At 41.3% G+C, this 25,620-nt stretch overlaps 1 protein-coding gene and 1 long non-coding RNA gene across 10 annotated transcripts in view; both read left to right on the top strand.

Annotated features, from left to right (window-relative positions):
* The window catches only part of KYAT3 (kynurenine aminotransferase 3), an 846,358-nt gene that overhangs the window by 246,272 nt on the left and 574,466 nt on the right, over positions 1-25,620 (top strand). For all 9 annotated transcript variants that reach the window (XM_044085641.1, XM_044085640.1, XM_044085643.1 and 6 more), the window contains one exon: positions 16,469-16,613. In XM_044085641.1, coding sequence (XP_043941576.1) covers positions 16,469-16,613 — 145 coding nt within the window. The remainder of the gene's footprint in view (positions 1-16,468; positions 16,614-25,620) is intronic.
* Positions 5,776-6,386, top strand: LOC122813363. Its single transcript, XR_006366671.1, has 3 exons — positions 5,776-5,816; positions 5,931-5,981; positions 6,344-6,386. It is a non-coding gene; the product is annotated as an uncharacterized LOC122813363 (long non-coding RNA).

The raw sequence follows: 25,620 nt of genomic DNA, 5'->3' as shown, positions 1-25,620 counted from the left end.
TAACTGCCAGGGTTGCCAGCACACACATTCAAGATGATTCCCTTGGCATTACACACAACTTGACAGTTAATAGTTGAAAGTTCTTTCTATTAATGTAGAGCCTTCCCTGTTCCCTGGATGGTGCCTTAATTTCTACATGTGTGCAATCTGTGGCACACAGTACTTCAAAGTAGTGTGCTACAGGGTAGAACTCCTACATAATTCTGGCCCTGTCCTCAGGAATACGGGGAAAGTATATGTGGTCACTATCATGTTGGAGCATAGCATTCAAGAATTGATGGAGGATCCTAGATGCTGATGCCTGTGACACCTCCAGCATGTCTTCAGTAAGTCTCTGAAAGGTAATTGTAGCTAAGATTCTGAGTACTGCACATACCTTTGTCTCCAATGGGATGAGTTCCCCTCGGTCTGCCCTGGCTCTAAATTGAGGACGACAGAAGTTGCAGAGTGCCTGTCGTGTGTCTCTGTCCACCCTGTAGCACTCTACAATGTCCACCTAATGTAGGTTGTAGTAAGTTACCCTGGATCTGAAAACTCTTCTCCTTAGCCTTGGTCTATTAGCAGCAGCGGCGGCATAGACTTAAGCCTTTTACACATATGCATGAATTAAAGCACCAGCAGCCCCTAACATTGTTTTTGTGTAGACTCCTTTCCATGGCTGTATTCCAGTAGGTTTTGGAATTCGCAGGAAAAAACAGCACTGAGCCTACACGGTTGCTTTATAATTTGTGGAATAGCTCCCCCATCTTGGACTGGTTGATTAGCATACAGTTCAGCTGCGTATGCTGTAATTTGCATGCCACAGTGTTTACCTTGTTTGTGTGGCTGTGTGCCACTCTACACACTTTGTGGAGCCACTTACTGAGTCAAAAGCAGTGCACTACCATGTACGAGTCATGACGCAACGTGCACAAGGTGTAAACAGACTGTGTAGGCTTTATTGAATTTGGTCATTGCTTTTATGACATTACCTGGGTGGGGGATGGTCTACTAATATGGATTCTGATTTAAGATTTCAAGTTATGAATATGTGCCAGTCGTGTAAGTAAAGAGTTTGCAAAACTTAATTCATGTTAGCACTGTGGTCAGAAACATTAACAGTAATGGAAAATATTAATTTGGTGGAATTATGCTGGATTTTTAGATTGAGAGCACATTTAGAACTAGGTCTCAATCAATCTGTCAGCATTATGTCTGTGTTGGCTGCACGTAGATAGATTGAAGGCAGATAGTGGTGTTTAACTAAGTAATCATGCTATTTTGCATATAACATCACACCTATATATAGTACATTTATGAGGATTCTCATTTTATTTAGTTTTATTTTATCATATATATTTTTTCTTTTACCCTTATTTCTATTTGTTTAGTTTATTAACATGGTATAAATATATATGTAATTGATTGTACACAAGTATTTTTATTTTTATTTCTTATTATGGAGTAGGAAATTAGGTTAGTATTATAATTTAATTCATTTATAGAATATGGATTTTATTATATTTTCCTATCATTGTGAGAAAGTTCTCTATGTGATGTGAACATACTATACAAATTGAAGGACTTGGCAACCAGGAAGTTACAATGGTTTAATAAGTTCTCTGACGATTTTATTGATTAATTGAATGTGTTAATTAACTAAATTGTGATGTAATAGGTGTATATATACATCTTGAAATCAATTGGTTTTAAAATCTGATGAAGCGTGCCTGGTAGCACGTGAAAGCGCTTATTTTATACTTGGAATAAATTTTGTGTATGTTCTACATTTATTTTGTGGTGGTCTTCTCCTGTTGTCTCTGGATATTTGGATTTTTACTTCTGGAAGTGGACCTTTGGACGGCAGCAGTACTTTTGTTACTCAGTGCACTACCATGTACGAGTCATGGCGCAACATGCACAAGGTGTAAACAGACTGTGTAGGCTTTATTGAATTTGGCCATTGCTTTTATGACATTACCTGGGTTGGGGGATGGTCTACTAATATGGATTCTGACTTAAGATTTCAAGTTATGAATATGTGCCAGTCGTGTAAGTAAAGAGTTTGCAAAACTTAATTCATGTCAGCACTATGATCAGAAACATTAACAGTAATGGAAAATATTAATTCCTCAGACAGTGGGACAGTCTACTGTATCACAGAACTTCTGTTAACATAACGGTACAAGTTGCTGTATGTAAGGGGCACAGTAAGGTATTTGTGAGGACTGTAATATATCTTCCCTGTTCTGCATTTCAACTGTAAGTCTGCCCATCTATCTCCACCAAAGAAGAGGATGATTATCTTCAGTTGAATGTAATAATTAATGATAAGACAGAACTTGGTAGCATTTTTAAATTAATACAAAATTAACAAAAACATTGGTCATACATAAAACAGACTAGCCCTGCTGTTAAAAAGCTGATGTAACAGACCGTTAAGGATTATGAATATATTCGTAGGAATTTGCTGAATAACCAAGTTATTTGCAACCATGCACTAAATAAAAGATATCAATAAGTGGAATATGCTTCTCTAAAGAAATGCTATAGAAAAGAGGTGGAGGAGAAGGACATCACAGTGGGTATACCTAGAAGTAAACCAAGATAACAATTTCAGATCCGTTTCCCCTATGTGGATTGAAAGCCACAGCATTCCAGAATGTAGGCACGCTGGCCTTTTCCTTAGAAGCCAAGCTAACAGCCAGCAAACATTCTTCTTAAACAGGTACTGCTTTACTAACCCTGAAATTAAAAAAACTGATGTTAGCAGAGAATTATGGATTACGGGCATATATGTAGGAATTTGATGAGTAACTTAGTTATTCATAGCAATGCACAACAAAAGCATTAATATCAATTAGTAGAATATTTTTCTGTAAAGAATTGCCATAGGTGAAGTAAATTAAGATAACAACTTCAGATATGTTTCCCCTGTGTGGATTGGAGCCCACAGCACTCCAAAATGTAGGCATGCTGGCTGGTATCCTTACAGGCCAAGCTAACGGGCAGCAGGTGTTTCATCTTAAACAAGTACTCCAGGTTTTTATTCAAATTCCTGTGGAGAATGGATGAATATGGAAACTACAAACACTTATTGGACATTTTATTGTAAAACTGATAACGTGTGTAAGTAGCCAGACAGGCATTCCTTTTGGCTTAAATTAATATGATTGCTTTAAGCATGTTTATTAGGAGGAATGAATTAAAAAAAAAGTTATGTATGACTTTTTATTCAGATGCGTTAACTATGCAGTAGGTGTTGCTATGGTACTACAACAGAAAACTATGAAATGCTCAGTCATCCGCGGCTTAGGTGCTAAAGGTGTCAGTGATGCCGAGGACAATGGATGTGTGAATGATGCCATTATATGTTGTAACACATATGTATAACTACAAAGGTCATAATTATGGATATTGGAAACATTATTAAAGAAGTAAACAGCATGGGAATTGAACCAGCACTTCTAAAGACAGCAGTTAACATGTCCAATTAATTATCCCCATGAGGTAATTATCACAATAGCTAGTTAATGGTTTCAAAAAGCATTTATCTGATATATCTGATGTACATATACATACACACACACACACACATATATATATATATATATATATATATATATATATATATATATATATATATATATATATATATATAAAATTAAACTCCTCCATGTCAGGTCATCATAATGATAGTATACCTGCATTCCAGTGTGGTAGATCTCTGTATGTCTTTGGTGCTTCCTCACAATCCAGTTCCATATGTCTGCCATCATGAAGTTCCTTGGGCTGGTTCTCATCCGATGCTCAACTCCAGCATACACAGACAGTATCTGAGTAGTCTCCTCCTTAGTCCATGTCTTAGTCTCCAAGTAGTATCTGTCTCAATCCTCCAACTGAAAATGCCTGAAAATGGTCCCACTCAGTTCACAGTTAGCAATGGTCTAATCTCTAAATGTATCAAAATTATTTAAAATCATCACGGATGTCATGTTATCAGATCATTGGAAGATAATGGACATATGCCACACATGGAACTGTTTATCAATACCTATTGGGTGTTTATGCAGTACAGCTGGGTGTTATGTCACATGTGGCCAGTTTGTGCCAAGGTGCGCAAATGAGATTCCAAAACCTGGAATTTTAATGAACCTCATTAATTATGTATGGAGTATATGGTACTTAAAGCTGGGTGCATATTAGGTGCACTTTGTTTCTGTGATTTGGAGAAATAGGTACATTGGCAATTGGTAGCATTTCTGTTTTGGTGATTATTACATCTGTTAAAGTCAGTCATTCTCAAATGTACCTGTTTAAATTAATTTTTTCTCCCTATGTGAGCTTTAACAGAACTTGTAAGTTACTGGACTGAAGTTTGATTGACCTTTATGCATACAGGTGTTGCTATTTTAATTAATTGATTTCATTCCCATATGTAGCTGTATAGACATAATTACATTGCAAATGTGAACTCTATATAAAGGCAGATTTATGGGTCATCCATAGTTCTTACTGGAAATTCTTTGCACTCTGGTGGTGTAAGTATAGAAACCTATGGGTTCTGACACTACCCGTATGTACTATGTTCTGGTGATATTACAGATATTTCTTAATTCATGTTTCTTAACAAAAGTGTTAAAAATATGTGCTGGTGCTGTTATGAATATTTCTTCATTGATGTGTTTAAACAAAGTGTTAATAATTTGTTCTTTTGCTGTTATGAATACTTCTTCAATGATGCTGCTTAACAAAGGTCTCATCACTACTGGCTCAATATACAACGGATCTGTACTGTCTGTGGCATGCCTATGAATCCATATGTTCAATGATTAGTTTGTTTAGTATTTTAATGTGAAATGTATGCAAACTCGTGTGACATGATGTTCTTATCTCTGGACCTTCATTCAACATATGTGTAGTATGAGGGGTTCTAATCCCACACACAAACTCTAAAGAAATTACAAGTGAAGTTCATTTTACAAAGGTTATGTTTGAAGGCATTGTTTTACTTTTTATTTGTCACATTAGTATATGGCACAAACAGAGTTGTATAGACTTTTGCACCGCACAGAAATGCATATTGCATTTGTTGACATACGCTCTCCAAAGAGTCAACTGCATAAATGGGCTCACACAAGAATGTGATTGTGTGTCTATTGCTGTCTCTTTCATATGACCAACAGTTCTAGGGGTGACAACCTCTCCCCACAGGAAAATGAAATCATATTTGATGCTCTCCGACAACTTAGACGGAGACTTCTTGACCATTCTGGTGATACAGGTTGGAGACATGAAATGTGGACCAACCTCACCAACATGATAAATGCAGCTGGAGGTCACAACAGGTCCCGTGATGCCTATTGATGACTCTGCTCAGACATGATCCTTTGTGCAGCCAATAGATTAAGACACAATGAGAGACTGAGGGATGTCACAGGTAGTGGACCACCATTGACCCCCTCCTGATGATGTCGCAATATTTCTGGCCTTAGTGCATACACTGAGAGTGGAGTGATGCATTCCCAGGAGTGGGATTGAAACTGGAGGTCCAGGCTCAACATGTATGTCTTTCTTTCCATGACATGGCTGAGTATAGCAACAATCACTGCATATTGTAGTCATATGTATATTCATGTATTGTCATTTTTGATTTACAGCAGCAGATTTGAGTCGTGCGTACAGATCCACACAGGGTGAGGATGATGAACGCAAGTTTAATGACATGTATTCATACACCTGCAGTACAGACAGAGCAGTCTAACTAACATTTGTAATGCTGTCTGCATTAATATTCACAGGTCGATCTGCTTCATGACAACACCAGGGAACGGCAGGTGAGTGCCTCCATACTGTGTTCGTGTGACCATTACCTCTTATTGCGTCAGCCTCATTGCATGGCTTTGCTGTTTACTGTCATATTGTTATTTCCCTAACATTGTACACTACAGGAACATCTAGTCTGAGCCCAAGCCATGCAGGTTGAAGTTCAGACAAACCAGGTATGTTACTGCAAAACTTTCATAGCTTGTATCGGTGTGTAGCACACAATGAGATGCATGATATTAATGTCAATATTTGTCAACACAGGGCCATCTGGCATACAGGCAGAACGTCCATCATGAGTATCGGCAGCCCCTGTTACTGTGTTGTATATGTGATGCTGTTAGTAATGTTTTTGCTAAATGCATGACTGTGTTGTCTTTCTCTTTACTTTCCCACTGCAAGATCCTCAGTACATCCCACAAACTCTCCATGGCAGGAGTTTGTCAGTGGTATGCTATTAACTATGTTTCATACATGTCATTGCTGTTACTCCTGTTGTTGTCCTCCATTAATGCTGTGTCTTTCTTCCCATTCCTAGGCCAGACAGCATCAACCTCATCAACTCCACATGAGTGGCATGTGTATGTCAAACCTTTTATGTTTTAACTGTGTTCACTTGGGTAATGGTGGTTATCTTATGATTATTAATGCTGTTTTTCCCTACAATGGATACAGTTCATCCCTCTTCAACACCACCATCTTCCCAGGAGTTGTCAGGTGTGTATTTCGTTTGTATTCCTCACATATGTCATGTATATTGGCTATGTAATCTAATTGTATACTCCATGTATGTAGACTCTGTGAAACATACATGCAGTAGACCTCATGTAAAGTCTCTATTATTTGTAGCATTGCAGTGAGATATATATGTCAAATGTCTTTGATGCTATCTATCATGTGATGTAAGCACATTGTCCTGATCTGTGTCTTTTGTATCTTCTTTTAGCACAACAGCTATCTGTGTCATTCATCAGCCTATCCAGTGATCATGATGTGGTATCAGATGTGTCTCAGCATGGTATCAAGACCCCTGGCACACAGGACATTGATGTGTTAATAGAGTCTTTCCAAGATGTTAACAGTGATGTTGCTGCAGTTGTAGCCTCAGATGTAGAGGGGAACTTGTCTGGCCATTTGTAGGATGATGGACATTGGATGTTGAAGAGGATAAGGCTGTTGTATGACAGACCCCATCTGAAGGCAGTTTGTTACAACAACATGAAACAGGATGCCGCAGTAGACATAGACATGCAGATGATGTGCATGGCCAGGTGTCAGAGGGTGTCTGCCTCCTGCTGCAGGCAAATGAACATTCCCAGTAATGTCACTGATCAGACATCTATGCACTTGCACATGCCACACCATGTGGCACATCAGCTACAATATGATGCATGAAAGAGAAGAGCTCAGTCACGGTGAGATAATGGTGGTATTGGCCTCTCCAAATGATAGTATGCTTGCTTTGGCATGGTCAGTAGAGACCCTGGCCGCTACGTTACTGCAGCAGTGCCATAGTACATGAAGGGTTCTGCATGCCATGACTGTGCCTCGTTGATTCCAACATGAGAGAGCCAGGTTACCTCTCTGCAAAACCACCATTGCCTTTTGAACGTCAGTGTTCATGGTTCAGCATGCACACAGTTCCACTGCTGGCCCAGTTGCTGTTGTCCCACCAATCACAACAAGGCCTTTAACTCACAGTCATGCTCCTCAACCTCAACATAATGTTGTCACCCCATCATTCTCCTCTGTGGAGTAACCTGAGCCACATGTTTCTGTACATGGTAAGGGCAGACTGTAGTGTGAGACATCAGCAAGGTCACCCTAGACTGCATTAGAATGTGTCCAACAGTGTCATAAACATAGCTGACTTCTTGTAATAAATTGCTACTTTATTGTGATACATTTTTTGTGGCTATTAAATGTTCTGCATTTTGTCCTGTGCTGTTTTATTGTAGAGATAAGAATGTGTTGCACAAATGTGTGTCCCTTATTCTTTTCCATACAATTTGCATATGTTCAGAATGTAATATATTATGATTATCATGTCTGATGTTCAGTGTGTACATCTAGTGAATAATTGCCATTAGATGGAATCTGTGCTGCCGTGGTGGAGCAACACCTGTACATCAATGTTTAATCTGTGTACTCATGTAAGTGTGGCTTGTCATGGCTCAAACTTGCTGTGTTGCCTGAGGTTGCACTTGTGGTTACACTATACATTGCCTACGCTTGTGTCTTTTGCCCCCTACATCCTCCTGCTCTCACTGTAATACCAGTGGGATGTCCTCTTCAGAAGTCTGGACTTCTTGGAGTAGATCATCCACACTTTTAGCTGGAAGACCATTATGTGCTCTAGTTAGCATGTTGTGCAGCATGGCACACACTGTTGATATCTGTGCTGCCTTCTCAGGTGTGTATTGCAGTGCACCCCCGACATCTGAACCTAGCTTTCACTACACCAAACACATTCTGTGGCATATCTGATTGTTCTCTGTGCTCTGTTGTAGGCCTCCTGTGCAGGTTTGTATGATTCATGGTGTAGTGTCATTAGCCACAGCTCAGGTTGATAACCACAGTCACATGTTGTGGGGAATGAGAAAAAACATTTGGTCAGAAGGGATATTATTGTGAGGGGGTATCCTTACCTTACATCCTATCTGTGCTCCTGTACTTACCTAGTAGTAGTCCCTCAGGTATTTCACCTTGTTGGAATGGAGCCTTCTGTCCACTTTCCCTCCATATAGCAGCATCATGGACACTTTCAGGGTGTGTTGCCATGATGTTTGTTACATTGTCATCTGCTGCATACACAACTTGGCAGCTGATAGATGGCCAGCCCTTTCTGTTTATGTATTGGTCTGCTTCAGGATGTAGTGGTGTCTTGATAACTATGTGGTGCAATCTATTGCACTGCATACATAGAGGAAGTTTTTGATGCTGTAAAACTGTTGCATTACAGTTCTGCGCTCCATGAGGGGAGGATGGAAAGTATATGTAGGCATCCACATTACTGCACATTGCTTCCTGGAATTTTGCCAGGAAACCTCTGGCAGCTTTCTGTGACAATGCCACAGCATCCCCATGTGTCTCTCATCCAGACTGAGACACACACTTTGGTTTTAAAGCGGATGAGTTTTCCTCTCAGGGTCTGCACAGACGTGTGGGGCACATATGTTGCAGACAGCCTGCAGTAGTTTTCTGTCTAGCCGTCTGTTAATTACTTACAGCTTTGCTCGAATTCTGTCTGGCTACCTTCTTGGGTGCACAGCCACAGCCTCATTTATGGCTTGTATCACTGCAGCCTGTTGCAGTTCATTAACAGCAGGTTGCATTTTTATGTATTTTTTTTATTACAGAATTCAGCAAACTCTAGTATAGTTGTTGTCCCTTTAGGTCCTTAAAGCATACACTGAGGATTTCAGCAACAGAGTGCATGGCAGTTTGTCGCATTTAAGTTGCATTGTTTTGTGCACAATGTGTTTTGGAATCAGACTGGTGTATGAGAATCCATAATTCTCCAGTGCTGTATAGCGGAGTACTTGGACTGCCTCCAGTATGTCATTTGAAATCGCATCCACAACAGGTGTGTTGAAGTCTTCCTTAGACATGCAGCAATGTCCATAAATAGCTTCTGTGAACTTTACAGAATTCAACCCGTAATACTGGTATGAATATTTGTCCTCCGTATGTCCCTGATTCATCTTTCTAGCTGTACCATCTTTTTATTGCCTTCTTCAGCTCTTGCTCTAGAACTGTTGTTAGGGTATTCTACAGTCCTGTTTACCATTTCATAAAAACATCCTTTGTGTTTAATTTTAAAAACATCTACTCCTCTCTCTTCTCAGCCCCATATTTTCTTATGTGTTCTACCCCAACCTTCAATTACAGTATTTTTGCAGCTAGATTTATGTCTTTTTTTGTCTCCCACTCTGTAGACTATAGAAGCTGAATCCAGCAAGGCTGTCCATCTGTTTTTACAAACCTTCAATGTATTTTGATCTGTATTTTAACTGTCATTGGGCTTTTTCTGCCATTGTACTTTCAGATTCCATAAGTGCACTGCACGGTGGAAAAGAGTTACCATTATCTTAACCTGATGCCTTCTCTGCCTGTAGCTATTTACTGAAGAATTGTATTTGCTGTTACCTTGAGTTTTGCAAAATGAGATGAAGAACTAATTCAGAAACTGAAAACTGTTAAGGCATTTTTCCCTTTTCCACACTTTTTAGGACATCTTGTCCCACAAACTGTATTCTTTCTGGTATTCCATTCACCAAATTGTGTAATTGTTCAGTTATGGCTTTGAGGCAAAATTGTAGCCAGTTTGTATCAGAAATTTGTTTGCAGTTGTCAAAGAGACTTTGTCTATAATAATTATTCCCAGATGTTCATCGTGCATACAGCTGCAGTAATCACAGATGGGTTTTCTGCCGTCAGGCAGTCCCTCGGTCGGCCGAATTCCAAAGTCTTGGTCCGGCGTCGGTTGTCGTCGCTTTCTCTTTTGACGTCGGTGAGGCCAGAGTATATAAGACACAGCCGACGCCATGTTCTTCAGTCTTTTTTGCCGCGCGGTGCCCGAAGCAGAAGCAGTTCGCAAGTGCCGGTCGGCCAGCTCCTGAATTACGAATATTTTGGAAACCGAAGTCTTCATTAAAGCTAAGTACCCCGTTGGGGAAACTTTTCTTGCCTCAGACCGATGTCAGAAAAAGTTAATAATTGTATTTCTTATGGGAAGCAAATACCGCATAAGGATTTCCATTCCCTCTGCATACCTTGTTTGGGCCCAGACCATGACGTCTTGGGCTGTCGCTTTTGCGCTACCTTCAATAAACGCACTATTAAGCGTCGGGCGGAGTTCGCCCAGCACTACTTTGGTAAAGCTTTTGATTATAAAATGTCGTCTGACACTCCGACTACCGTTTTGTCCAAAAAAACGCAAGGAAAAGGACCGACACGCGAGGCCCGCGGTCCCCGCCGACACCACGCCAAAACAGGCTACACGTGGTCCGATTCTCAGCGAGACACCTTTGCAGTCCCTGACTACCGACGACACTCCTTTGGCGGTGTCCTCTGTACCCGAGACCGCTGGGACCTCAGCCCTTTCCCAGACTACAACCGAAGCCTTTGCTAATGTTGAACCTACTAATGTGGACAGGTCCACCTCCACCCATGGTGTATTTAGGCCCTCATCTTCTTTTTCAATTAAGGCCTTTACTAAATCCAAAGCAGCCAGGCATCCCACGAGGCCTGTTGCACAGGGCCCATCTCCTGGTCCCATGCCTAAAAAACAGATGCTTAAAATGGCTGAGGATTTAATTACTCTTATCAGAGGTTCTCAACCCCCTCCAGACAAGAGACCCAGAGTGGAGTAAGATTCTCCCTCTTCGGATCAGGGATCCATTTTATCAGAACATTCTGATGCAGAGGAACACTCTTACTCTCCTTTTGAGGATTCGGATGCAGAACAGTCCATTCCTTCAGTATCCCCTCCTGAGGATTTTTCCTTTGGGGAAACCTTGCACACCTTGAGGGAACACTTCCATTGGGAAGGCCAAGACTTTTCAGATTCCAAGAAAAGACTTAGGGTATTTCTGTTGTTACCTCAACACAGACCTCTGGCTATACCCCCTGTTTTGGACATACTGGATGATGTCTATTCGGAGGCTTGTCTTAACCCGGATTCTCTGCCTCCTGCACCAGTCAAACCTGATAGGTATTACAGAGTACCCAGCTCTCACCAATTTCTCTTCAAAAGCCATAATGCTGACCCTGAAACCATTTCACAAGGCCCCAAGGGATTGAAGGCCTCCACTGCCAAGAATCCACTTCCTGCAGAAAGGGAATCAAGATCTTTAGAAAGGTGGGGTAAAAAGGTATATACCTCGGCCACCCTAGCCATGAGGGCCTTAAATTGTCAGTTTCATATGCATAAATATCAACAGATCCTGTTATCTCAATTAAGGAACAAAATGTCTCAACCTGAACAACCAGATTTAAAGGAGTTACAGGATATGATGCATAGTGCAGAGCAAGTGGGTAAACACACCTTACAATGTGGTTACGATGCCCTAGAGGCCTCAAGTAGAGCGGCTGCTACAGGATCAGTCATTCGCAGACATGCCTGGCTTAGGGAACAAAATTTGCATGATCATGTGAAAGCTAAACTTCTAGATGCTCCTTTACAAAAGGATGTTCTGTTTGGTACTAATGCTGAGGAGATACTACGGAAAATGGAAGAAAAAGCCAAATCTATGCAAACTGTCAAAGCTTTCTTACAGGTCCAACCACCACGTTTTAGCAGAAATTGGCCTTCAAAAAACTGGTCCTTTCCAGCCACTGACAAGCCCCAAAGAGGTAGATTCAAACGCACAAGGGGCAGAGGGCAATCACAAGGATCATATAGAGGCCGACAATGGCAAACTCCAGCACCAAGAGGTGGCGAAGACAGTGCTCAACAATACAGGAAGCAAACCCAATGACTCCCTCAATTCCACGCCAAGCATGTCTCAGCTGGCAGCACCTTTGGGAGGGAAACTAGCATTATTTGCAAGCAATTGGCATATTGTCACAACAGAGGCTACAAATTTCAATTTCACACTCTTCCAAAAATGAGAGGCATGCCAAACGTGCCACAAAATCAAAGGGCAGAGGCACAACTGCAAATTTCAAAGCTCATAAGCATGAGTGCTATTCAAGAGGTACCTACTCGCCAACAAGGTCAAGGTTTTTATTCAAGACTTTTCCTGGTACCAAGGAAAGGAACCGACTGGAGACCCATTTTGGACTTATCCATCCTAAACACATTTCTACTTGTACTGAAATTCAAGATGCTCACATTACAGCAGCTTCTTCCCATGCTGGGCAAGGAGTTTTGGCTGGTAACATTGGACCTCAAGGAGGCATACCTGCATGTCCCAATCAGACAAAGCTGCAGAAGATACCTCAGATTTCTTGCAGGTTCAATCCACTATCAATTCTCTGCATTGCCCTTTGGATTATCTACTGCGCCCAGAGTATTCACAAAGTGCCTGGCATCAGTGATTGCCTACTGCAGACTTCAAGGGATACAAATTTACCCTTATCTGGATGACTGCCTGATCCAAGCGGACAGCAAGCACATACTTCTGGAACATCTGGCATATGTGACACTGTTACTGCTTTCTCTGGGATATACAATCAACAAAGAGAAATCAAGGCTAACACCATCTCAGAAAATAACTTTCCTGGGTGCCAACTTGGACACAAACACCCAGATGGCCTACCTTACGCTAGAAAAACAGGGGCAACTATCTCAGTACTTCAAAATACTAGCAAAAAGTACCAGGCTTACTGCAAGGAAAATCCTGCAGGCTCTGGGATTCATGGCATCTTGCATTCTTTTAATCCTGTGTGCAAAGCTGCATATGAGGAAACTTCAATGGTACCTAAAAAACCTATGGTCTCAACACAGTCACAGTTTGGAAACAATATTACCAATAATTCCATGTTTGCAAAAGGAATTTCTATGGTGGGCCCAAGCATGTCAAGCAAACACAGGCCTCCCATTCTGCAAGCCTCAAGCAAAGCAAGTCATCACCACAGACGCCTCAGATTACGCCTGGGGGGCGCACATGACAGACAGGTGCATTCAGGGCAAATGGTCCCAAAAGGAAAAGCACCTTCACATCAATCAAAAAGAAATGCTAGCAGTAATAAATGCAATTACAGCTTTCAAGGACTTCCTGCATCCAGGACAATTACTGATAAGAACAGACAACACCACAGTAATGTGGTACATAAACAAACAAGGAGGAACACATTCATACCCCTTGTGCAGACTAGCCATGACTCTTTGGAACTTGGCTCTAGAAAGGCAAATCAAACTTCAAGCACAGTACTTGCCAGGATTGGACAACACACTGGCAGACAATCTAAGCAGAAATATGACAGATCCACACGAATGGAAGTTACATCCTCAGGTGTTTACAGAAATAATCCAAGCGTGGGGGAGGCCAGACATAGATCTTTTTGCCTCCCACAGGAATCATCAATTGGAAAAGTTTTGCTCGAGGACCTTTCATCCAAAGGCCTGGAGAGTGGACGCCCTTTCATTCAGTTGGACAGCATGGACAGTTTACGCATTCCCACCTCTGCCTCTTCTGCCCAAGGTGCTTTTGAAAGCAAGAACAGACAAACCGAAGATGATACTGATTGCTCCAGATTGGCCAAGGCAACACTGGTACCCACTCCTGAGGAGCCTAACACATACTCCTCCCTGGTCCCTGCCTCTAATGACTCTTCTGCTGACTCAGCACAGCTACAAAACTCTTCACAGTCAGCTGAAAACACTCAGTCTCGCTGCATGGAAAATTCCTTAACACCATAACAGACCCTACTCTCCAAGGAGGTGCAGGATGTCATTTTGGAGGCCAGAAGGCCATCTACTAGAAAAGTTTACTCCGCAAAATGGAAGTGGTTTTGCTCTTGGAATGAGAAAAGAGGCCAGGACCCTAGAAAACGAAACTTGCCTCAGGTACTACAGTATCTAGCTGAGCTGCTGAACAGTGGACTTTCATTTTCTTCCATAAAAATCCATGCCTCATCCATTTCTGCAGAATTCAACACGGATCCTCCTTTATTTTCTCACCCACTCTTACGACAGTTCCTCAGAGGGGCTAAGAATATAAGACCACCAAGGAAGCAACCAATACCAGCCTGGGATCTTAATTACATACTAGAAAAATTAACATTGCCTCCTTTTGAACCAGCTGCCTCAACAGATTTGCAATATTTGTCCTGGAAAACAGCATTCCTTCTGGCTATCACTTCAGCTCGTAGGGTTTCTGAACTACAGGCCCTCATGGCGGTGCAGCCCTTTCTCATTTTCCATCAGGACAGGGTTTCCCTTCACCAACCCATCATTTATGCCTAAAGTGGTATCCAGGGTAGCTTTAAATCAAGCCATACACCTACCTACCTTTTACCCCAATCCTCAAAACAAAGGGGAAAGGCTGCTACACTCTTTAGACATCCATAGGCAGCTACGTTATTATTTGGACAGAACAAAGTCCTTCAGGAAATCAGAACAACTCTTTGTGTCCTATGCTGTAGGGGCTCAAGGGAAGCCAGTTACAAAACAGACTATTTCAAAGTGGATAGGCCACTGCATACGGTTTTGTTATTCCTATCATGGGAAATCTGTTCCTACAGGTATCAGACACACTCCACCAGGGCCACAGCTACCTCTACAGCCTTCCTCAGAGGAGTTCCTACCAAAGATATTTTGGAGGCAGCCACTTGGAGTTCTGTACATACCTTCACAAAACACTACCACCTGCCTTTATATTCCAGAACAAGAGCAGGCTTTGCCACTGCTGTTTTGCAGGGCATTCTGGCTCAACCCAGTTCCTCCTAGTACCTACCACCCTGTGCATAGCTTTGGGACTCTACCCATCTGTGATTACTGCAGCTGTATGCACGATGAACATAGTACAGTTTTGTACCTACCATAAATGTAGATGTTCGAGTGCTAATACAGCTGCAGTACAGGTTTCCCTCCCTCCTTCCCCACTTGGTAAAGGCATGGGGCCTAACAACCTCTTCATACTACCTGACTGGGTTATCCTGCTATGTTTTATTTGCTTGCAACCACTGATTTTGGTTTATTTTACATTGCTTGTATATGCATACATGCATTATTTATGTATTGCCTTCCTTCTGGGGGCACCTGACATCTGGGGCAAGAAAGACTGAAGAACATGGTGTCGGCTGTGTCTTATATACTCTGGCCTCACTGACGTCAAAAGAGAAAGCGACGACAACCGACGCCGGACCAAGACTTTGGAATTCGGCCGACCGAGGGACCGCCTGACGGCAGAAAACCCATCTGTGATTACTGCAGCTGTATTAGCACTCGAACATCTACATTTATGGTAGGTACAAAACTGTACTTTTTGTAACATCAGCAAGACAAGCTTATCCTACTACAGAGGTAAAGCTTGATATTTGGTTTGAGAATCTGACAGAATTAGACACAGATATTGATCAGTGCAGCATCCCACACACTAGATGATACAATTCTATAACCTGTATTTGCTCTTCCATTTCACTGAATTGTTACACAATCTGTCTTACTTACCATGGTCATATACTTATTCCCCATCAACTATTCAATTAGTCATCTGTGCAGGATGAAATGTAACGCCTTATTAAAAGATATGTAAGTGAACCAACAGATTGCCTCCTAGCTGTCTCAAAAGTAGCCTGATCATAGCACTCTGTCAGTTCACAGATTATTTTTAAATTCTGATCTATTGATGAAACATGCATAGTATTGCATTGTTTCAGCTAAACTCAGAGGAAGCAGTTCATACCCTAACAGGAATAGAAACAGTTAATAGTAATCATTTCCTACTTCTTGCTGTAGTGCTTTGTGCATATGAGTTTTTAAGTGTCGGGTGAGGCACAGGAGTGTAACTTAATGCTCTCGAGAAGCAGGTGCAGTACAGCTAAGTGCTAAACTGCAGACTCAGTAAATGAGGGCAACGAAGTCACAAATTGCACAATAGTGTTTGGCTCATCTTTAATTGTTGCTTTACTTTTGCAGAAAGAGGAAAATTAAAATATAGTGGATCATTTATAGAACCAGTTATGAGTGTTTTTTTTTTATTTTCCCTCGTAGGGTTGAATTTACATCTGTGGCTGCAGATCCTGAAATTGTTAACCTTGGCCAAGGACGTCCAGATTTGTCCCCTCCAAGCTACGTAAAAGAAGCACTTGCGAATGCCACAGCAGTTGATGAATTTAATCAATACACTCGTGGTTTTGTAGGTATTTGTAAATGCTGTAAATTATTTTCCTACTCACAGACATAACTCTCAAATGTACCTCATTATGAGGAACATACCTCGTTTTGATCCTTAAGTCCATGTTTTCCACATTTTTACATCAAAAGGGTTCATCACACATTGTGTTAAATTTTTTTTCAACAGATATCAATAAAAAATAATACTTAATCATTAATGCATCAGAACTTTTTTAAATGAATAACAGCACAATTTAACCATCCTGTGAGCTTCCGAGCTGAAGTTGTTAGTAAACTGTCAGTGCTCCACATTTTGCCCATTTGTTCCACATTGTGAGAGGTAGTGTTCCACATGTTAGTGATGGAATGTTGAGAGTTATGGTCATTGAGTGAATTTTGCTGCAAATCTCGTGATTTGTTTAAGACTAGCATATGTTTCTAATATAGTAGACTGTTTGCAAACAGTATAACCGTGACTGTAAAATACAGTATTATTTTTGCCTGAGAATGTACAGCACAGTGAGAGAGAAAACAGAATGTTTATTTTACTCCTTTGATATAAGAAACACCTAAAGTAGTAATTGCTATTTTATTTTATTTATGCTTTGTTAATCACATTCGTCTAGCTAGGCTGGTAGCCTCTTTTCATGGGAAACTTTGTAGGAGTTAAGGACAGAGTTGCTAAAGATGTCTTGTATCTATTGGAATGTGAATGTTCATTTCCGAGTGATAGCTTTTTTGTATAATAATATTTGGGTACAGATATAAAAAAAATGGAACTCTTGATTGAACTTGACATACAACCCACCTGCTGAATACTAGAATATTTAAACTCGGCCAAAAAACACATGCACTGCATCTACAGGTGACATTTTAGCAAAGAATCACACCTTCCATTTAGAAGGGGATTCCTCTGGCCCATTATTTAAATTTACTAATTTTGTGGTTGCAAAACTGAGGAAAAGAGAAACACCCTGCCAGATGAAAGAAACACTCTCATATACTGTGATTTCAGTGAATATGTAAATGCAGTGTCAGTTCAGGGAGTTAGGATTGCAGAGATTACATTCAACATACTACATTTTTTGAGTGATAAAGCCATACAAAGCCAAGCTTCCCACAATTTTTGCAGGTAGCCAAATTAATTAAACATGTATACCATTTTGTTAATTTTGATAATACTTGAAACATACTTTCTGGTTAATACTTTTGTTTCATAAATGTTACAGAAGTAGCATTCTGATGGGCTGAACTGACAGGAGAGAGAGATTTGGATTTCAGCTATTTGCCGTGGTTACTTTGAACCATTAGTAGATAATCCATGCAGTTTAGAAATGTATTTACGAGTCATGTTAATTTCCTTTCTTTCTGTAAACAGACTAAAATTTTCAAACTTTTTTTTTTTTACAAATTCCTGCTAAGAATGTTGAAAGATTTAATTTGGCAAGCAGTTCCTTTAGCAAGTGTTTATGTTGAAAAACTTCCTTTGGTAGGCCTGCATCTACACACAGTAGTTGTAGTCCCCTGACTAGATTATTTTAATTAATGTTAAGTTTTTGTGTCTCAAAGAGAAAAGCATGGAACTTATCCTTTTCAGTGATATTTCTCTTTAAGATGCTCAGAACAATTAAAACAGACTTGTATTCACTGGATGATACGTGATCATACCTCTCAACCTGGAAATATCAAAAATCTGGACAAGGCCCATGAAAAATAGGTACAAATCTGTACGCTGATTAACATCTAATTTGCATACATACTTATGTAACCCCACCCACTCCAATGGAATTGTGGGATACCAACTTTTGAATGCAAATTGAAGAACAGACAACCAAAACATGGCACCAGACCAGAGTCCCCCTGCAGCCATTCCAGTGTCCTGTTACCTGGCTATTTTGCCCCATTTACCATAAACACTAATGTATGCATACTGCTTTACTTCTACAATGATTTTAATTTTATTTTTAAATTTTACAGCACAACAATGCAGAAACACTAAAAGACATCATCTGGTAAACAAAGCAATACTGTCTCACAATGAAAATAGGCTTGACATTAAACTTTGCCCTTGAAACCCACATTCGTTGAAACAGCATTGAAAACCCACACCACATCCAAAGAAAATGCATCTGGCCAGTGGTGGATAAAGATTACCTTTGGGCTGTTTTCAAATCATTGGCCCCTTGCACACAAAACAAGAAACATACATGTGTTCTTTTCTTTATACACTTTCCTGACTTTAAATTATATTCCTTGTATAATACAACACACATGTTAGAGTGCATTTTAAATTTATTGTTTGAACATTTTACCAGTAATCTGTACTGTAGGCAATGAAACAAAACACATGAACCAATAATGACAAAACTGCCCAATTCAGAACTTTTCCATCATAAAAGTCTGCTTCCACACCCACACTATAAATAGAATGACAGTAGTGTAAGCCATAGGCATCTTGAACAGCGTTTCGCACTTATTTTCAATTTCATTTTTTTTTGGGGGGGGGACAAAAGGTCAAAAACCAGGGACACGTTTTAAACATTGCTTGTATAATTTTGTAAAGTTGCTAGAATAAAATGTTGCGCTACCATCATGCATTTCACTGGCAGGTTTTGAACCCAGGGCTCTATGCACTACATTCAGAACAACATACCACTATCCCACAGCAGCAGCTGCCTGAAAAATAGGAAGACTGAAACTTAATAGCCATCATTTATTTAGTGAATTCATTTCTCACTTCACAACATAGCTCTTAACCTCAACACAAAAAACATGAACAACAAAGCCAATAACGGGAGAATACAAATTCAGTTCTCACTTCTCACTCACCATATCTCTGAACTATTAGCACAAAAACAATAATAGGGGAATACAAATCGTGTGCTCACTTCTTATCATAGCTCTAAACTCTTAGCACAAAAAAAGTGTTCTTACTTCTCATCGTAGCTCTCAACTCAGTCATCTTCTTATCATAGCTCTAAACTCTTAGCAAAAAAAAAAAAAAGTGTATTGAGGAATATTGAGTGTGTGCATTGGTCAGGAGAGCTGATAGCTTAAGATAAAAGCATTACTTTCAAGCCATATTTTTACGTTTGTATGTAATTAAACATCATTTACATGTAATTAATGAATGTAAAAGTACTGCTCATGATACTTAGTTCTTTGTATTAATTTTTTTTTTACTTTTGTATCTAATTATTGTGGAAGTTTTTTCTCTGGGCCTTCATTCACTGAAAATGGGCTCTTTCTAAGCCCAGTGGACCTTCCTGGTTAACAAATGCAATAAGTAAATAAATATATAGTGAAGTGTAATGCATTATTTTATTACAGTCTACTTTCAAAGCATATATATATATATATATATATATATATATATATATATGTATTTTTTTTTTTGCTTTATTTCTTAGATCAAGAAATAATTGTCTATTTGAGCTACTTTTTATTAGTACACCAGGTGTCCCAGGCCTTGTCCCTTTCTTTTCGAGGTAGGTGAGTAGTTTTGGTGAGTCAGGGATGTAGTTGGATTTGTTCCCAATGGTTGTAGGAGGGGCTAGTTGATTAAGTATGTCTAGAAAGGTAGTATTAAAGTGATCAACTGCCAAGTCCAGTGGAAGGTAGGTGAGTGGGGACCAGTTGTAGAAATGTAAAGCTGATATAACTTTGAATGTTTTCCTAGACAGTTCCTGAAAATTTTTTTCTGGATGGCAGATGTACAGTGTATATGTCAGTAAGAGTTTAACAGGCAAGCAGTAAACCAAGAATGAAGCTATTTAATCAGGAAATTGTAGATTTTAATGATTTGCAGAAGTAAACAGATTTATTTACTGCATTAGGCTGTTTACCAGGGGAATAATATGTCTGAATATCCTCAGATGATGTACTAGTAATTCATGCATTAAAGATAAAACAGTACCTGCAACTTTGAGAGAGAGAGAAAAAACACCTGGCTTTGTTGCACAGTGGGGTGGGGCCCTATCTGTGATTGACATGACTAAGTTTTAATTAATGGCCCTGGCAGTGGACGAACTAGGCAGGGAGAGGGTGGATTGAAGGAGTGTGGCCCAGTCGTCTGTCTGGGAGGATGGGAGTGTTTTGAGCACACTCTAGGGCACATTGTGCGGGTGTTATGTCACTGGTGGAGACTAGAAAAAACACCACTCATGCTGCTCATGAAGGGGCAGGGGATACTTGGAGGGAAAGCCCCTTGTAAAAGTGAGGGCACATCTTCTAAGGACAGCCCACATTCCATGTTCTGACCCAATGCCTCACCAGGTGCATACAGTTAGGGCTAGTGAGAAAATAAACTTATCAAATCCCTCCTGATGATAGCCCCTCCACAGTGATCCTCACTCTGGTACTGGGGAACAAATGGGCTGATGTACCAAGCTGATGATAGACAGGCAGCAGGGGCAAAGAGTGCAAAAAAATCTTGGACAGAGAAAACCAAGTTGAAATGAATGGCATGATGTTAAGCAAGCAGAGCAAATTTAATACATTAATAACGTAATTATGAATAAGGACTTGCTTAGGGCTTACATGGACCCCAGAGACATACATGAAAGAAAAGTGTTAATGTAGGAATGAAGACCAGTAGTATATAGATCAGTAGCTTTAGCAGAAGCATTACCAAGGTATGCACAGGTAGAAAAAGATAAGATATGCTGGCAATTGTTTATGGCTCTCAAAATGTTGTTGTTGTTGTTTGTCTTTCGGCTTTTCCTGGTAAGGGGTCGCCACAGTGGAACTCCAGTCCGCTAATAATTGGCAGTAGATTTTTTTTACGAAACGCCGAGGTGCCAGTTCGATGCCCAACCTTCAACGAAGGCACATCCATTTACGCACGCATGTCTTTCGAACGCTACCCAACTGCGGGGAGGACATGCAGACTCCACACCGAAGGCACTCCCAGGCCAAGCCGAGAATTGAACAGGAGAACCTCTTGCTTTGAGGTAACAATGCTACTGCCATACCACCACGGCATATGGCTCTCAAAATGTAATGATTGCAATTTTGGCAGATCAGTACTAGTGGAACTGGATAATACTGCAAGTTATTTAAAAAAAGATCACTTTAAATAACACCAGCTAGATTGCAGACAGTGTTTATAAACATAGAAAAGTATGATTGAAAAGTTCAGTATAACCCAGTCAATCAAATGGGCATACGTGATGCATTCAGCAGAGAATACTTAAAGAAGCAGAAATAGGGTTTAATGGAGATGCATTTACAAGTTCTTTGGGTTATTCTAACTAATTGTCTTGGCTGATAAAAATGAATGCACATAAAAAGTATACTAGAGAAGACAAAGAAATGCAGGTGTCCTTCTATTCTTATGTTGCAGTATTCATAACCTTTGAGTTAGGCTTGACCTAATGACCCAAATGTCTGGCCACTATACAAAAGCTTCAGTCACTGCAAGGTATGTGGGATATCTGACTTTGGCCATAGGGTGCGTGGGCCATAAAAGTGATGTCTCCATGTACCTTCCTCAGAAGTGCTATGCCTCCAGTCGAAAGTCAGCTAATCCTGCCATCTCTGCTGTCAGATCCTTTGATTTAAAGATAAGTACCCCACTGGAGCCTTTTTCTTGTTCCTTTTTTTTCCCCTTGGGTCATTCTATGCCTGCCCAGATTCATGTCATCCAGAAAAGGAAAGTGTAGGTGTAGATGTCAGATCCCACCTGCCTAAGGCCCAACCACAACCATAAGTCCTGCGTGATTTGTCAGGCCTTTGTCCCAAAGACTCTTCTCAGCCATCTACACACCCTTAATATCTATCTAGAGAACCAATGCCTCAAACGTCTCACTGTTACGATGGAAGGGCCATCCGGTCATAATGTCAAGCCACTGAAAAAGAAGGCCAAAGTTACCAGGCCTGAGCCTACTGCTGCACGTCTTCCACCTGACGATCTCCCTGTGGCTAAGTTATGCCTGGAGGAACATACAGAACCAGCTGACTCTGGTGTAGCGGGTACTGTTCCAGAGGCCGCAAAACCAAAGTCTGAAAGCACATCCGTTGAGGTAATACAGACATCGGATGCCAACAACAAGAGGAAACATCGGTTCACTGTGGACATCCAGAACAGTTCTTCCACTGTTAGTGAGGCTTCTGAACCTAGGCCCTGCATAGGGCCTATGCCCCTTCAGACCTGTTTCTTCTTTAAAAAAGAAATAGAAGAAACAGAAAGCCAAACAAGTGACTTACATCCTAAGAGCTTGCCTGATTGGCAAGCTCTCTCTCAGTGTTTGTTCAATGCTTGTATGGCCCTTAGGCCTTCCATGGGTGTGTCTCCTCCGGCTGCTCCTCCTGTTGTCAGCCCTAAGCCTCAGACTGCAGAACCTCTTACAAGAGAGGCCAAAGACTCTTCAGATTGCTCTTCAGAGGATTCTCTGAATTTATGCTTCACAAATGCCTTCACCTTCTGCCTTTCCACCAGTTCTGCCAGCCTTCTTAGATGCCTTTTCTGCAGCTTCTAAAAATCCTGAATCACAACCCCCTGCTCCTAGAAGGCCTGACAGATTTTATAAGGTCCCAGAAGGGGGGAAATTTCTAAAAACATGCCCTGTTGCAGATCCTGGTACAATTTCTCTCTCTGTTGACAATCCCTCCAGATCCTATATCCCTTTCCTAGAGATTCTCTCACTGTCTCCCTTTCTGGAAAAACATTACCTCAGACAAGTGGGTCTTGTCAGTCATAGAAAAAAGGTTACTTCATGACTTGGGCCATTCCACAACTCTTAAGAGACATCCCACAGCCACCAAAGGACCAGCTGCCCATATTACAACTAGTCTTGGACAGCCTGCTCTCTCAAGAGGCTATCCAACCAGTCCCTGCATCAGAAAAGGGAAGGGGCTTTTGCTCCAAACATTTCCTGGTCCCAAGAAAGGACGGTCTGTGGAGACCCATCCTGGATCTCTCTCACCTCAACCTTTTTCTTCAAGTACCCTTCTACATACTCACGCTTCAGACTCTGTTTCCACTGCTAATGCCTCAGGCATTTTTGGCCACCTTGGACATCAAAGATGCCTACCTGCATTATCCCCATCTGGCCCAAATAGAGGAAGTACTTACACTTCTCTGTGGGTTCCTCGGATTTTCAATTTTCTCCTTTACCCTTTGGACTATCTGTTGCTCCAAGGGTATTTACCAAGTGTCTGGCACCAGTGGTAGCCTATTGCAGGGAGGGTCCTAGGGATACAGATTTTCCTGTACCTGGGTGACCTCCTGTTAGAACCATCTGCAGATAGTCATTTCTGTTCTGCAGTCTCTGGGTTTCACCATCAATTTTGCCAAATCCAGCCTAAACCTCTCCTGGGACCAAGTCTTCCTGAGGTGCAGAATCAGGCCAGATGTTATGATGGCATTCCTGCCATCCCAAAAGTTGGAAAGCCTGAAGGAGTACCTGTTGTCTGTCATCCATGCCCCTGCAATGACAGCAAGAATACCTCAGACTCTTAGGGCATATAGTTTCTACAATCCCCGTGTGACCACTGGCAAGACTCCACTTGAGGAAACGTCAGTGGTAACTAAGGTTCACATGGACCCAACACTCCCACCCCTTGGACCACACCATTCCCTTCCTACCATGCCTAAAGAAGAAGATTCTTTGGTGAGTGGATCAAGTCTCTCTGAACTCAGGACTTCCCTTAGAACCCATAGCTCCAGTCCAGGAAATGTACACAGATGCTTCAGACATGGGTTGGGGTGCTGCTGTGGGCAGCTTGAAGGTTTAAGGCACATGAACAGGCCCCTTCAAGAGGGAGCACATCAACAACAGAGAAACGAGAGCTCTCATTTTTGCAATGAGGGCCCTCCAAGATATTCTGAAGCAAGGATCCCTGATGTTGTTCATGGACAACACTACTTTTCTTTGATTTGTGAACAAACAGGGAAGAACAAGATCATACTTGCTATACAGACTTGCACTCCAGACCTGGGAATTGGCAGTCAAGCATGGAGTCATTTAGCAGGCTGTCTATAGCCCCTCAGCTCAGAACACTCAGGCAGAAATCTTGGGCAGGTCTATGTCACAATCCCATGGATGGATGCTACACAGGGATGTGTTTCTGGACATATTTCACAGGTGGGTACACCACAAAATAGATCTGTTTGCCTTCCCTCTGAACAGATGACTTCCACAGTTTTGTACCAGGGCAGACAGCCCACTAGCGAGGGCAATGAATGCCTTCTCTATCTCATGAGTGGATGTTTCTGTATGCATTCCCCGCCTACCCTCTCTTACAAAAAGTCCTAATGAAAATTCAGCAGGACAAACCAAAAATCTTGTTGGTGAATTCCTTTTGGCCAAGACCGCACTGGTCACCCCTCCTTCTACATTTAGCCAGGGACAGTCACAAGTTACCTCACAGAGTGGACCCACTCCCACTGGACAAGGGATCCCCAATCCATCCCCACTTTGAATCTCTGAGCCTAACCCTGTGGGTGATAGAGTTTTGATCCCTTTTAGACACCTTTGCTCTGACGACATGCTAAATGTCTTCCAGAAGGCCAGGAAACCAAATACTAGGAGACCCTATCTGTCCAAATGGAGAAGGTTCTCCATTTAGTGTCTAAAAATACAGCTAGACCCATTTCAAGGAGAGGTCCCCTTAGTGCTCTCTTATCTGTGTGAATTGTTGCTGGCAGGGTTGACATATTCCTCTGTTAAGGCCCACGTTGCTGCTATTTTTGCTTGTCTGCCTCTTGACCCTCCACTTGCTTCTAGACTTCAAGTGAAGTTATTCCTGAAAGGAGTTCTACATCTCAGGCCTCACCCCAGGAGGACCAGTTCCACCTTCCTGGGACCTGAACTATGTGTTGGAGAAGCTCACCATTGCTCTATTTGAGCCAGCAGCTGCAGCTTGTCTAAAGTACTGCACTTGGAAAACTGTGCTTTTGGTGGACCTGACATCAGCCAGGAGAGTGTCAGAGCTCCAGGCCCTCATGCTCATCCCACCCTTTTTTTAATCTTCCACAAGGATAGGGTAACCCTACGGACTAACTCATCCTTTATGCCTAAGGTGGT

This window comes from Protopterus annectens, chromosome 10.part0 (genome assembly GCF_019279795.1).
Source record: "Protopterus annectens isolate FY-2018-M chromosome 10.part0, PAN1.0, whole genome shotgun sequence".
Classification (NCBI taxonomy): domain Eukaryota; kingdom Metazoa; phylum Chordata; order Ceratodontiformes; family Protopteridae; genus Protopterus; species Protopterus annectens.
The sequence above is the reverse complement of the archived record's forward strand: the minus strand, read 5'-3'. Positions and strand labels throughout refer to the sequence as shown.